This window comes from Calypte anna, chromosome Z, assembly GCF_003957555.1.
Source record: "Calypte anna isolate BGI_N300 chromosome Z, bCalAnn1_v1.p, whole genome shotgun sequence".
NCBI classification, from domain to species: domain Eukaryota; kingdom Metazoa; phylum Chordata; class Aves; order Apodiformes; family Trochilidae; genus Calypte; species Calypte anna.
The window spans coordinates 27,902,017-27,916,123 of NC_044274.1; the positions used below are offsets into that span (position 1 = coordinate 27,902,017).

General features: G+C 36.2%; 1 protein-coding gene across 1 annotated transcript in view; it reads left to right on the forward strand.

The window, feature by feature from the left end:
- The window catches only part of FBXL17 (F-box and leucine rich repeat protein 17), a 243,167-nt gene that overhangs the window by 212,447 nt on the left and 16,613 nt on the right, over positions 1-14,107 (forward strand). Inside the window, exon 8 of the mRNA XM_030466773.1 lies at positions 6,923-7,065. Coding sequence (XP_030322633.1) covers positions 6,923-7,065 — 143 coding nt within the window. The remainder of the gene's footprint in view (positions 1-6,922; positions 7,066-14,107) is intronic.

The window sequence follows — 14,107 nt, forward strand, 5'->3', positions numbered from 1 at the left end:
TGGCTTCCAGGAAAATTGGCTCCGTTATTTTCTAGGGGATCAATGTCAGGCTTACTTTCTTCCATTTGCAGACAGACTGCTTTTATGGCAATGATAGAAATTACTCCAATGCAAACTAATGCAAAGAAAACAAGTTATGTTTTAGTGTCCTCAAGCAAGTGGAAATACAGCCAATATGTTTTTAACACTTTGGTCCACAGGGACTAATTTGTCTTAAGACTATGGGGTTAGAAACAGTGGCTACTACCACTTTTGCAGTCCATTGCTAAAATTAGTGTTTTTTAATGTTTGAGAGGTCTTCAGTCAGGATAGGACCATATATGCTGCATGTCTTTCGGTTTCCAGTACTAGAATCTTTTTGCCTATTTCTATTGAAGATTTTGGTGTTTTATTTTGTTTTGTGCTGTTGGTAATCATTGAGCAAAAGATGTATTTTTTAATTTTAGCATTAATTCATTGTTGTCATGGTGAAATTTCTACTTAGGAGTAGAAATAAACAAACAATAAAAATACAATAAAAAACAAACCATTTTATATTATTTTGTCCACAGCTAAGCCTTGTTCTTAATGTGGATGTCTGGGGAGACAGCTGTTTACCACTTGTTGAGTTAAAGATCTTTTTGAAAGATCACTCTTTTCTGTTTTTTCAATTTTATTTCTAGTTTATGGCAGTTTTGCTTACATTTTAGGACAACAGGCAGTTGTTTTAATAACCTTTGTACAAATATACTATTTTTGTACGTGGTTTTAATCTGGCCAAATAGGGGAAAAAAAATAGAAAGCAGTAAGATTAATTCTACTAGGGAAATCATAACCCTGTTAATTGTATCGTGTTTCTAGAGGTTTGAATTGTAGGGCACAAGTTGATATAGCAGTATCCCCTTTTTCTATGTGGTAGCTAACAAATGCAATAATGTAAATGAAAGATAGAAAAGACCATTCAACTTGGGTTGTTTGGTCACTAATATTATACATAACTCAAGCAGATGAGAGTAACTCCACAACTCTATCAATACAAGGAGAGTGTCCCACAGGCTACTATCTGAACTGTTACACCATTTTCTTATAAATGTATAATATCCCTTGCTATTTTTTAATTACATCTACTTGTTGCAATTTTAACTCTCATAATCTTCCAATTTGTTTTTTAAATAGTCTCTTTGAAAGCAAGTACATGGCTGTCAAAGTCACCTTACTAACTTTTGGCTATGTAATAAGTAAAAGATAATGGAAGGTTGTAAAAGAAAACTGTTACTTGGTAATAGTTGGTTGATTTCTACTCTGTAAAACCCTTAGGGAGGTTGCAAATTTTAAATTCTAATCCTCGCCTATTTAAATGCTTTTGACATTAATAATAAAAATAATTTAGTAAACAAATGCCAATGGTTTTTGCATGTGTGCATGTCTGTGTGTAATGCCCTGATGTCTGAGTGACAGCTATCAAAACCAATTTTTAAAAACATCTATTGCCAGTCCTCAGTTAAAATGCAATGCCTTTTACACATGCAGTATGTTAGGTGATAATAGGAAAAAAATAGCAATACGGCTGAACCTCACATAAGTTTATTTTCACTTAAATTGAACTATAATTCTGAAATTAAGGAACTACTCTATTGTGTCCATGTGGTAGGTGCACATCAGTAAAATATGCTTAATGGATGTATATAATTTAGTATTTTGTCACAGGCCATAACAATTACTATTTTATATTTTCCTTATGAGGAAATACTAGCCACTGCATGTACTCGCTGCACGAATTGCAAAAGTAACCAATTTTATGGATTAAGCAAATTAAAATGGTTTAAGGCTAAAAGAACACCATGCAGGAGAGTCTCAGGAAGGACTTAATAGTGGGAAAAAATGCAGGAAAACAGGTTTTTGAACAAAATAATCACCCTCGGGAGAAAGCTTTTGAGAAAAGAAAAGGAGAAGAAAGGGAGCAGATTATTGCATTTTCACCCTCTGGACAATCGCCATCTCGCTGCCTCGATCGCTGCCTTTCCTAAGCCGATGGTGGTGCTGCTGCTGCTGCTGCTGTCCCCCTCTCAGTGCTCTCCTCGCTGCTCTTGTTGCTACTTCTTGTCGCTGCTCCCTGTTGTTGCTAAATTTTCTCCTTTTTCTTCTGAATTTTTAAAGTAAAAACTTGCTTCTTCTCATCAATCATTGCCAGAGATTGCACATTGTTAAATGTGCAATACCCCTTTGGTATTCAGACTTCCCTGGAATTCCTTGGTTCTTGTATTTGATACCGATTTGCATTACCTGTCTGGCAGCTCTGAATTGGGAGCCATTCTTGGTTTGCATTTTATCTTATCAGTTCTGTTACTTCCAGGTAGCTGTTACCATATGAAAGGATAGGGCTATCTTTTTATACAGAGCAAAGGGGCTGTCTCACACCAGCTTGAATGTAATTTTGCTGATTCAAGAGACATTTTTTTTTTCAATTAGTACCGCATAACATAGATGGAAAATAACTGAGAAAAGCCTCAAGATGATGCCCTCACTCATCCCCCCTGACTTTGTTAGATGTGAGACGTCAGTGCTTGCCTAGATCTGGTCAAGAAGTAGTTAACCATGACAACATTCACATTACAGCCATTAGTTTCACAGATTACATACAGTTAAGCAAAGACCTTTCCTCTGTGATTAAGGTAGTAATTTCTGCCTGCAGCAGCAGATGCATTTAGCTATGTCAGTTTAACTTAATCAGTTTAAAATAAAATGAGGTTAACTTACTATTTGCTTTTAATGGTGCTACATTAAGGGCGAAATTTGTCTTATTCTGCCAACTATTCCAGCTGGTCTTCTGAAAGATGCTACTGCTACCTGCAGACCTGGTCCTGCGTATGTCCTTCCACCTTCTCAATTATAAAAAAGTATTGTTACAACTGGAAAACATTTTTGCTTAATACAGCTAAAGTCTGTGTGGGTGATTCTGCAATTCCAGTTCGAGACATTACAGTTTATGTTCTGCAATGTAGGAGCTGTGCGTCATCTGCTTTCTATTTCACCATCCTGGTTCTGGAAAAAGAAATATGATGTCTTGCTTCTGCTAAAATAAATGGGAGTTTAAAAATGAGAAAATAGAGTTGGATGCATTGTTAAATATTCATATATTGTGAGGTTACTATGTCAAAGCCAAAATCTTTAAACTACAGGGTGGTTTTTGTATGCCCAGCTCTACTTACTTTCAGTGTATCATGTTCTGCTAGGTCATTCACTGTGTTTTTAAACCCGGTTGTCATTACTACTGGAACACACTTTGTTCTTTACTGCTGGCTGTGCTACAAGTTCCTAAGTCACGGAATCCAAACTTAAATTATAAGGCTTTTGCTGTATGTTTTCTTGTTTAATTGCTGATGGACTTAATGCAAATAGCAGTGTATTGTGATTATTGTGGGCAAATGCAGAACAAAAGGGAAAAAAGCTGTTGAGCAATGTAAATATTTTCTTTGCTGAAACTTGCGTATTTTCATCATACTAGTGGAAGAAATATGTGTACTCAAACTGTGTGATATCATTCATTTAAATCTGCTTGACTACCACAGGATTTCTTGGCAGAGTTATGTTGCAAAGCCAATGTCCATCATATTTGAAAAGTCTTGTCAGTGTGGTGAAATTTCTGCTAACTGGAGAAGGGGAAATGCAAGCCCCATTTTCAAAAAAATGGAAAAAAAGAAGAACCAGGGAACTACAGGCCAGTCAGTCTCACCTCTATGCCTGGCAAGATCATGGAACAGATCCTGCTGAAAGCTGTGCTAAGGCAAGCAGATAAGAAAGAGGTGATTGGTGACAGCCAGCACAGCTCCACCAAGGGCAAGTCCTGCCTGACTGATTTGGTGCCTTTTGCGATGGGGTCACAGCCACAGTGGACAAAGGCAGAGCAACAGACATCATCTACCCAGATCTGTGCAAATCATTCGACACTGTCCCACATGACATTCTGATCTCTAAACTGGAAAAATACGGAGTTGATGGACGAAGCACTCATTGGATAAGGAACTGCCTGGTCGCACCCAAAGAGTTCTGATCAATGGCTCAGGGTCCAAACGGAGATGTGTGAAGAGTGGGGTTCCTCAAGGGTCAGTACTCAGACCCATGCTATTTAACACCTTTGACAGCAAGATGGACAGTGGAATCAAATGCATTCTCAGCATGTTTGCTGATGACACCAAACTGTGTGCTGAGGTCAGCACCCTAGAGGGAAGGGATGCCAACCAAAGAGACCTTGACAGATTCAAGACTTGGACTTGTGCAAACTGCATGAAGTTCAACAAGGCCTAGTGCAAGGTTCTGCACCTGGGTCAAGGCAATCCCATCCACGAATACAGGTTGGGAGGAGAAAGGATTTCAGACAGCCCTGAGGAGAAGGACTTGTGGGTGGTGGTGGAGCGGAAGCTTAACATGAGGCGTCAATATGCACTTGCAGCCCAGAAAGGCAACTGTGTCCTGGGCTGCATCAAAAGAAGCACAGAGAGCTGAACAGAAAGTCAAACATAGTCATGTCACATTCCGGGACTCTTTAAGAATGGCTACGGTTTAGGTGGTGGTAAGGAATGCTGCCAGAGAAAGCCAAACAAAACCCACTATCCATTCAGCAGTCCCTAATCTAAGGTATACTTCAGCCATGTTTTGTGTTTTAGTGTCATACCTGATACACAGATTGATTTAAGAATGAAATTTCCTTCAATTACTTGCATATATATGAAAGTGCATCACAGGTGAAAATAGCAGATAAACAGTTGTCTGAAAATCCTTCTGAACTGCAAAATGTATTCATTTAGAAAGATTTGCTTCCTGTATGGCACAGTCCAATTTTTTTTTCAAGTTTTTCTTTCAAGTTTTTTGGTTTTTTTTTTTTTTTGGGTTTTTTTTTTTTTTTTTTTTTTTTTTTGGGTTTTTTTAATAAGTATTGTTACTTGTACCAGAACATGGTATCATTAAAGTTGTATTCTGGCTTTCCTGGTAATAGGCAGAATAAAGTAATTGCATTGTAGTCCAAAAATCATACATATGCACTTTGATATGGAAACTTACTTATGTTTTCCAAGTCCCAGAGATGACCTTTTTCATTATTTTAACATTTCAGAGAAGTAACAGTAACAACAATTGGCTTATTAAAATACAGATGTTCAGAAGACAAGCAGTGAAGACCTGGTTTTCAAAGAGTTGTTGTGATCTGTTTTTTGGTAATTATTTTTTAATTATTTCAATAATTATATTTTTTCCATTGTGAAAAAGATAAGAATATTTTATCTTTATATAAAAAAATCCAGAAACCAGATTTAACTACAGTCCTTCTATATAAATTAAATTGTTTACCCTCTCCTTCCAAATGCCAGAATACAAAGAATAGCATATAGAACGATGAACTAACATGTTTAAAATTAGGTTTTTCTATAGAAATTGTTTTCTGTGAATATTCTGTTACAAAATTGTATATATTAATCAGATAATCTTTTATTCTTTCAATTTGTTTAACATAACTGGCAATAATCTAATGGAAATCTCTCATTTTTCCTGCATTACTTCAAGTCTGTAACATTTTGTGTGAAGTACACTAATTTATAATTGCCATAGCTTTTGTTATTGTGAAATACACGTAGAAAGGTTCTGACTGTCTTTCTGTAATTTTTATTAAGGTAGTATTTTAAAAGGACTCTGAAAACCAAAAAAAAAGTACAGCATTTAGGTTCTGCTATACATATAAATAAAATATGAAAAATTAGGAGTTACTTTCTAGGGATGTGTGGGGAAGAAAATAGAAGTCAGTATTGTCCTATAAAATAATTAAATTAAATCAGGTCTTCCTAACTGTTTTTGTTTGTTTCTTGCCAGGAGGTTCTGTAACATGAACAGTACTATCCCACAGATGCTGAAAAATCCTTCAAAGATATTTTCATTATAATTAGATTGTTTACCCATCTTCCTTTCCAGCAACTGCATTGTAACCAGTTAAAACTATAAGCATTCCATCCCTCGTCTACACACAGATGGCTGACTCCTATACCTATAACTTTTTTTCTTGAATTGAGGATTTAGCTTCTGCAGGATGTTGCTCACTTCTCTTAACATGAAAATTGTTCTAATCCATGGTAACCAGGATGCTAGTTACTTTATCCTTCCTGTCATTCAAACAAGCCATGTCATGATAAAACTTTCCCAACCCGATCCATACCATGCCTCATGGAAACCATACCTAGTTTCTTCTCCCTACCATTTTTCAGCCCTTTCAGGACTGCCAGATTCTCTTTTCTTTCCTTTTATAAAGGTTCAAGTTTTTGTTTTAATCCCTTCTGGCGTTTTAATAGTTTTCCTTTTCATTGGAAAAGGGTTCATGAAGAAAACATGAAAGTGAGACATAGTGTTGTTACTTCAGCATCAATATGAACAATAGAAAATAAATGAGATTTTAAAATATAGTTATAAAATGTATGACATAAGATACCCACAGGGTTTCCCCAAACCACTTTGCTGGAACAGAAAGTGTCCTGTTATTCTCTGTGCTGTCATTGCAATATTATTTTCTGAAAAAGTGTTAGTGGTATTAAATATGTTTTCTCTAAGGAGTGAGGTGGAAATGCTATTTTATTTGTTCTTTCAATTTCAATTAATGTATTCTTGATCTTTCAAAAAAAGTAATTAAAAGAATCCATATAGATTTTCTGTGCCAACTGGTCTATTTATCTCGAGTGACAGATAGAAAAAATATATAGGAAGATGTGTTTGTCTAAGTGTTTTTGCATATGTTTGCACATATGTGTGTTCCTAATTAGAAGAGACAGCTATTTCCTAGTTTAAAAGGTTGAAATACAAGATCTTTTACATGACAACTGCTTCTCAGATTTAAGCCCAGCATTTATTATAACTAGGCTAACCATCACCACAAGCTATACAGTTTCTATCTTTAATGTCTTTACAGCTCTGGTAGCCATCGGACGATACAGCAAGACAATAGAGACAGTGGATGTTGGATGGTGCAAAGAAATCACAGACCATGGAGCTACCCAAATTGCACAAAGCAGCAAGTCTCTCAGATATTTAGGGCTCATGAGATGTGATCAGGTAAGGAGCATTTGCATGAAGTGGTGCCAGCTTGTAAGTAAATGTGTTGATGTGTGTATGTGTGGGTTAGGGAGAGAGAGAGAGACAGAAAGATTTCTGCGTTTATTGACAAACAGGCTTGTCATTCACTACTGTCTAACTCTTAATGTAATATGTTTACATACTTAGTGAATAAATACCTAGAGAACTAAAGGGAGCGCTAACATTTTTGCTGATGTGCTTTTTCAAAATACACCCACAGGCTACACCCACAGCCAGAGATGATCACCAAAGTTTTATGTAATCTCTGCCCTCTGAGAATTTTTTATATTTTTGGCTAAAAGTGATTGCTATGTCATTTTATTATTATGACAGACTACTTTGTTTTTTAAGAAGAAAGAAAGAAAAAAAAAAAGACTAATAAAAATACTTCATTGTTCCCTCCAGTGTGATCTTTATACATCTGTTTTCTTGCTCATTTATAGTGGTTTTACAAACACAAGTGCAAGGATTTGGATAAAACCATAATGCTAAAAAAAGAAAAATATCTAAGTCCTTATTATATAGTTTTCCTACTTGGTATATATTAAGAATGCCTATAAATTTTAGTATCTTAGTAGAAAAGGGGATGACAAGGTAGTCCACATGCACATCACCCTGCAAGGAATTGTGAGGCTTAAGGAATCATGTCCATGTTGAGAGAACAGAGATCGAGAGACCTGGGAATACAGCAAAAATAGCTGAAAGCTATTGGAGGTCCAGCATCTCTGAACTCAAATCTTCCAGTATACCTGCAGAGATCGTTTCTTTTCCAGCTGTCATGAAGAAAATGTCTGTCTTGTGATGGCCATCATAAGCATATTTCTTAAGCTTGCAAATTTTGGCTCAGATACAGCCTGTGGAAATACAGGGTTTTGGTCTAAGAAATTTCATTCTCAACAGTATTACCTTGCATCCTTTGCAGTGATTTACAATTACAAAACCCAGTATTTCAGCTGGTAAGAAGTAATGATTTCCATATCAGTAATAAAGTTAGAAATAGCATTTTGCAAACCCAGCCTTAGATAGTTTCCAGTTTAAGGGGAGGTTGAGCACTTTGGAAGAATTGCTCTATTTTAAAGCTGCCTCCACTTAATCTTCTAAACATTAGTATTTTATAAGACGCAGGAGATGAACATGTGAGTCTCTTTGACAGACTGTGCTAAGATTATGTACTTAGAGACTGTTAAAAGGGTTATTTGACCTTGGGAATTAGATCTGCCCCTGAATCACCTGATCAATTTTACACATACATTTATTCTGTAGATTTACCTGATGTTGAGCAAGGATCTACTAAGTGCAATAATTTATCCTGTCTTCAACTTCTATAGAAAATCAATGATCTTGATGCTGAGAACAAGTTTTAGTACTTCAGCATTTAAACTATGTACTACAGTCTGTGTTCCACTGAATTGCTGGTTAATGCTTTCCCAGCTCTTTGCAAAGCATTCTACACCATCCTTTGTGTCACCAAAAGTCCATCACTAACAGAAAAAAAAAATTTTTTTTGAGAAAGTTTTATGGAAGGTAGTGTGCCTGTCTGTCTGTGTGTGTACATGTATACAATATTTAAAATATGGTAGCTAAAACTTGTTAAAAAATGAGTAAATGCTGTTCTAATAAACATTGTAGTATCAGGACTATAAATCGGAATTCTTTTCTTGCTTGCAAAGCCTTGAAGGAAAAATAGCTCCACACACAGAATGTAGTAAGTATTCTTGATGTAAGAGTTTTTGGCATCTAGAAGACGCTCCCTTTTCCGCTGCACATAAAAATTACTGAACAAACTCATGTCTTCAACTCTCTCTCCCCAGTATTATGCAGAACTAATTTTTTCCAGTGGCTGCTTCATTAAATTAAAAATGTCAGTGTCCGACACATCATTAAAGAGAACTCTTCGGTGGTTCAGAAGGGTTCATTTAGATTACTAGAATTTTTCTATTCGAACTATTGCTGGCCTGCAGTGAAGAGGGGGTTAAAAAGTCTACCGTGTATAAGCTCATCTTCCTTTACTGAAGTACTGACTGTTATCCTACTACCAGGTATCACTTATGTCTTTCTAAGAATTCCTAGGCATTGGAGGGGATGTACTTAAACACAGTTACATAAGGAACATAATGTAAGTAGACTTCAAATGGTTACCACTAAAGTACTCTCTGTGACCCAAGCTCTTTGGAATTTCTTTGATATGCAGTTGAAATAAATTAGAGGCATCAAGAGTTCTCCCAAGAAAGATCAGAGAGGCTGCAAGCCTGAGTAAAGGCAGGCTTTGTTTCATGCCATTGATTATCTGAGTGCCTTCAGGCAATGTGTTTTAGTAGATGCAGAGCATTATTGATACACATCATGAATATAATCAAATTATTCATTTCTCATCAAACTGCTATTGCCATGACCTTTCTTTTTATCATGTTTCTTGCCATCTACCATGCAAACTCTGGGAGCAGTATAGTCTTTGCCTTAAAATAAATACCGTTGTGTTGAGAAGTCTCATAAAAAATGCTGACTTTACCATGAGATGATCATAATGAGGGCATATATCTCAGCTGGACATTTTTTAATAAGCATTTTAAAACTATTTCTTCAAAATTTAAGTGTTGCTAAATAGCAATGTAATCACTATGTGCAAATCACATACAGAAAAAAGTCAAAGGTTATTAAATGCTAGAAGTCTCAGAACTATCTAGAGTAAAATTTTGGTTTAGAAAACATGTTTTTGCTTAGACATACAAAATATTAATTTTATTTTCAATATAAAAATATTAGAGGCAAGGTTACTGACCAAATGTCTCTTCTCTGTGATTTTCCCTACCACCCCATGACTTAGGCACTCTATAGCAGTGGTTCCTGCGGCTCTGAACAAACTGTTACTACTGGAAAAGTTCAGGGCAGTTTGGACACATGAATATAAGTCCCGATAGCAGCTTAAATACTAAATTGCATCACCTTGTGTAGGAAAATTAGCACTCAGCAAGGTTTGTGAGATACTGTCATATAGGTGTGGTAGTAGAATTGACTGCTTTTGGTATGAGATAGACTTCTGAGAGACTGTGATCCAGACCTCAAGAAGCATTTAGATATTCAGAAAGTAGACCTTAGATGTTTTGAAGTGCCTATATTTTGGACAATGAAATTCCCCTGTTGCCTGCATACAAATGTCAACATGAACTTGAAAGCAGCTAGAACCCTTCTGATCTCAGTCACTGTACAAGGATCATCTCTGTGTAAATATTTACTTGTGATTATCACAGAATCACAGAATGTTTTAGGTTGGAAGAGACCCCCAAGATCATCCAATCCAACCTTTGACCAACACCATAAGCTAACTCCTAAAACCATGTCCCTAAGGACCTTTTAAATACCTCCAGGGATGGTGACTCCACTACTGTCCTATGCAGGACATTCCAATGCCTGACAACCCTCTCAGTGAAAAAATGTTTCCTAACATCCAGCCTAAACCTCCTCTGGCACAGCTTCCATCCATTCCCTCTGGTCCTATCAGAGTCCATTAAGGAGAAGAGGCTGTTTCCCTCCTCACTCCAACCTCCCTTGAGGTGGCTGAAGAGAACAATAATGTCTCCTCTCAGCCTCCTCCAGACTAAAACACCCCCAGCTCCCTCAGCTGCTCCTCACAGGACTTGTGCTCCAGGCCCTTCATGAGCTTTGTTGCCCTTCCCTGGACACGCTCCAGCACTTCTGTGTCCCTCTTATAGTGAGGTGCCCAGAACTGAACACAATGTTCAAGGTGCAGCCTCACCAGAGCTGAGTACAGAGGGATGATCACCTCCCTATTCCTGCTGGCCACTGAGTTCCTAACACAAGCCAGGATGCCATTAAATGTATGGGTCTGTACAGGCACCTGATAACATTTGGGACCGTAGAAATCATGTTTCATAGAAACAAAATGTTGACATTCTGAGTTTCCATTTCTTTTGAAATCTGTGAGAGGTAAAATCAGTAATTATTTAAGGCCTAAGCAGTAAATTTTGTAAGTTTCGTAACTGGAAAAGACATAGAATACATAATAGGTTTGTTTTGCATTCTGGTGTTACCTCCTACATTTTGCTTTGCTCTGCTCCCAGGGGCTGTGAGCCAGGCTTCATTCCCTCATATCACCTTTTCCTGCTGCTCTGGCAGCACGGCAAAACCACAAACTCACAGTTTCTCTGCATAGAGGAGTGCTGTGCTGTTGTGGACTGCAGCCCAAAGTCGTGTTTTGGGACCTGACATAGCGGTGTGGGTACACATATCTTGTCTGTGAACTGCCAGGATACATTAAATCTCTGATTTGTCACTTCAGTAAATACAAAGAAAGGCACAGACTTGCCTCGAGAACCAAGGGTTATATTCAATTCACCTCAGTTCAGTCTCCCCACAGCAGAAAGAGGACATGACAAGCTGTTCTTTGAACCAAATTTTTTATTTGTAGGTCTCTATTTTTTTATAAATCAAAGCTTAGGAAAGTATATGTTTTAAAGTCCTTTCCTAGTCCTTTCCTTTAAATACTTAAATACTTAAAATAATTTGAGACATGAGCAGTTATGGGGTACTTCCTTTTCCACCACAAACACTGACAGATTCTTTCCTAAGAATCCATGCTTGCATCCTAAAGGCATAAAATGATGCCTACATATGATTCAGATCCACATATTTCAAGCTTCTTTTTCTGAACACAGATTGGTACATTCCTACACCTAAAATAATTTAGATCGTACTTTCTTATTGTAGCTAAGCTTATTATATATAAATACTTTTTGTATTTTGTATTTAAAAAATAAATCTGAGAAAGAGGAAAACGTTCATTATGCTGTTTATTTACAGAAATAGAAAGCATCATTTTAAGGATGCTGTTTTAGTACTTCTTTATTGTGCTTTGACAATAACCTAAATGGCTTTAAGTAATGGTTTGAAATCTTCACTTTTGTGGAAAAGAGCTGGGTATCACCTGGGAAATAATGACTAAAAACTTGATCTGCTTTTCTGGCTTATAGCTTGGCGGGTTGCACAATATATCAGAATAACCTTCCTGTGGAGTTTTCTCGCATAGGTTTTTGTATTTTAAGATCCTTTTCCGGTAGCTGTGGTGGTACTTGGAATGATTATCAGCAGCAGTACCACAAAAATGTAGAAGATATTTCTTGGGAAAATATACAGAAAAATTACACTGAAAAACAGAAGCCACAAAATTTAATATTCAAAGCTATGTGTGGATGAAATCAACTGCATCTGACAATGTTTGTCATGAATGGTTACACAGCTTCAGTTAATAAATCATCATGGATTTTATCCCTTGCTTTTTTTTTTTTTTTTTTTTTTGAGAAAGTCAGGTTGTTTTTCATGAAAATACATCTGAAAGCCTGTAGCTACCTTCAGATGACTTTCTCAGATGAATTGTAGTTGTAGAATGTATTTCCTGTTATAGTATTACAGAGATGTTGGAGTACAGAAATTGGTGGTCAATGCAACTGACAAAAGACAAATTCTTCTATATTAATGTAGAGAGGCAGGAAGATTGATGACCTCTAAAATTAAAAATGGTCCATGAAGAAATTATTTGCATGTTAAGTAACTTTTAAAAATCAGTAGATCAAAAAAATAATTTATCACTTTTTCCTTCCATAAAATTTTTTATATTGCTTTTTCCTTCTACAAAAATGTTAAACGTATATGCAGAGCGAACTGCAAACCATTAATGTAACTGAAGTGCAGCTCTTATATGAGAAAATGCCAGGTTATGAAAAAACTTACCTACTCAAGGCAAAAATAGTTTTCCATTTTAATATGTATTGTTAAGTAAGTGAAAAAGAGGTAAGATCTTAGGTTCTAGAGATACATCTTTTAATTTCAAATATGTTCTTGAGCTAAGCTGTTCTTAATCAATGGTAGAACTGCAAGAGTACAGTCATGGCTCAGAGCTATCATCAGCCTGATGAAAAATGCTGACAAATTGCTATCTTTCCTTCTTTCATATTTTAAGGGGTTCATTTTGAGACTTGAAATTATTCTTTTGTGATACTGAAGAGAAAGGAAAATATCTAGTTCTTCCCTTTAATAAAAATTCCATAGTACTTACCTTGTCTTAAATAACTGTAATTTTTTCAAGTTACATTCCTGCATTTGAAAAAAATATGCTGGGGTTTTTTAGGTGTTACATGTACAATGTAGGAGCTGCTATAGATATATCTCTCTATGAATAATGAAAATTTTGTATTTGGAAAACCTGTGAATCCCATTAGAAAGAAACTACAATTTCCCTTGCTAGACCATAACAAGACTGAACAAAACTTTTCTTTTCCCCCTAGCTAACTGGAATAACCGATCCCACTACTTGTGGAGTAAAAGTATGTGATAAAAGTTAAAAAAAGAATTATTTATAAAAATTGAACTTTTTATATTTATACTTTAACTATCCCTTTACCAAAAGGTTTTTTGTTTCCAGGCTGATAGCTCAGGAACATATCCATGGCAGTTGACTGAAGATAGAATCTTTCCAAGATAATGAGCCTGGCTTTGTTTTTAAAAAGAACCACCTGACCATGTAATATTGTAAGAGGAAGGTGGGCCCTCAGGCACTGATTAATGGTTCAAAATCAGAATAAGGGAAACTAGCAAGGCAAAATGCAAAGCAAAGTACTCAGCATTTTAATTACAAAAGAAAAGAAAGAAAGGTTTTAGAAGCATTGTGCCCTGGGACTTCCAGCCATTTTTACCATCTCAAAAGTTTTTGCAAATGATTTCTCTGGTAGTTTTACAGCCCATCATTTTGACAAATACTGAAATAATGTATTTCAGTGCTTATACTTCAATGCTATTTTATTCAATGCTATTTTATTTGGCAGTGTTGAGGTCCAAAAGCAATCAAAAGAGACTTCAGGACTCTGGGGTGATAATTTGAAGGATCAGGAGCACAGGTGGCTTGTTTCTCAGTCCCTTCATTGCCAGGGGAGAATACTGACAGGAACAGGAAAAGACAGATTATTAATGCATGGCTTAAAGACTGATTCCATTGGTGGAATTTTGGATT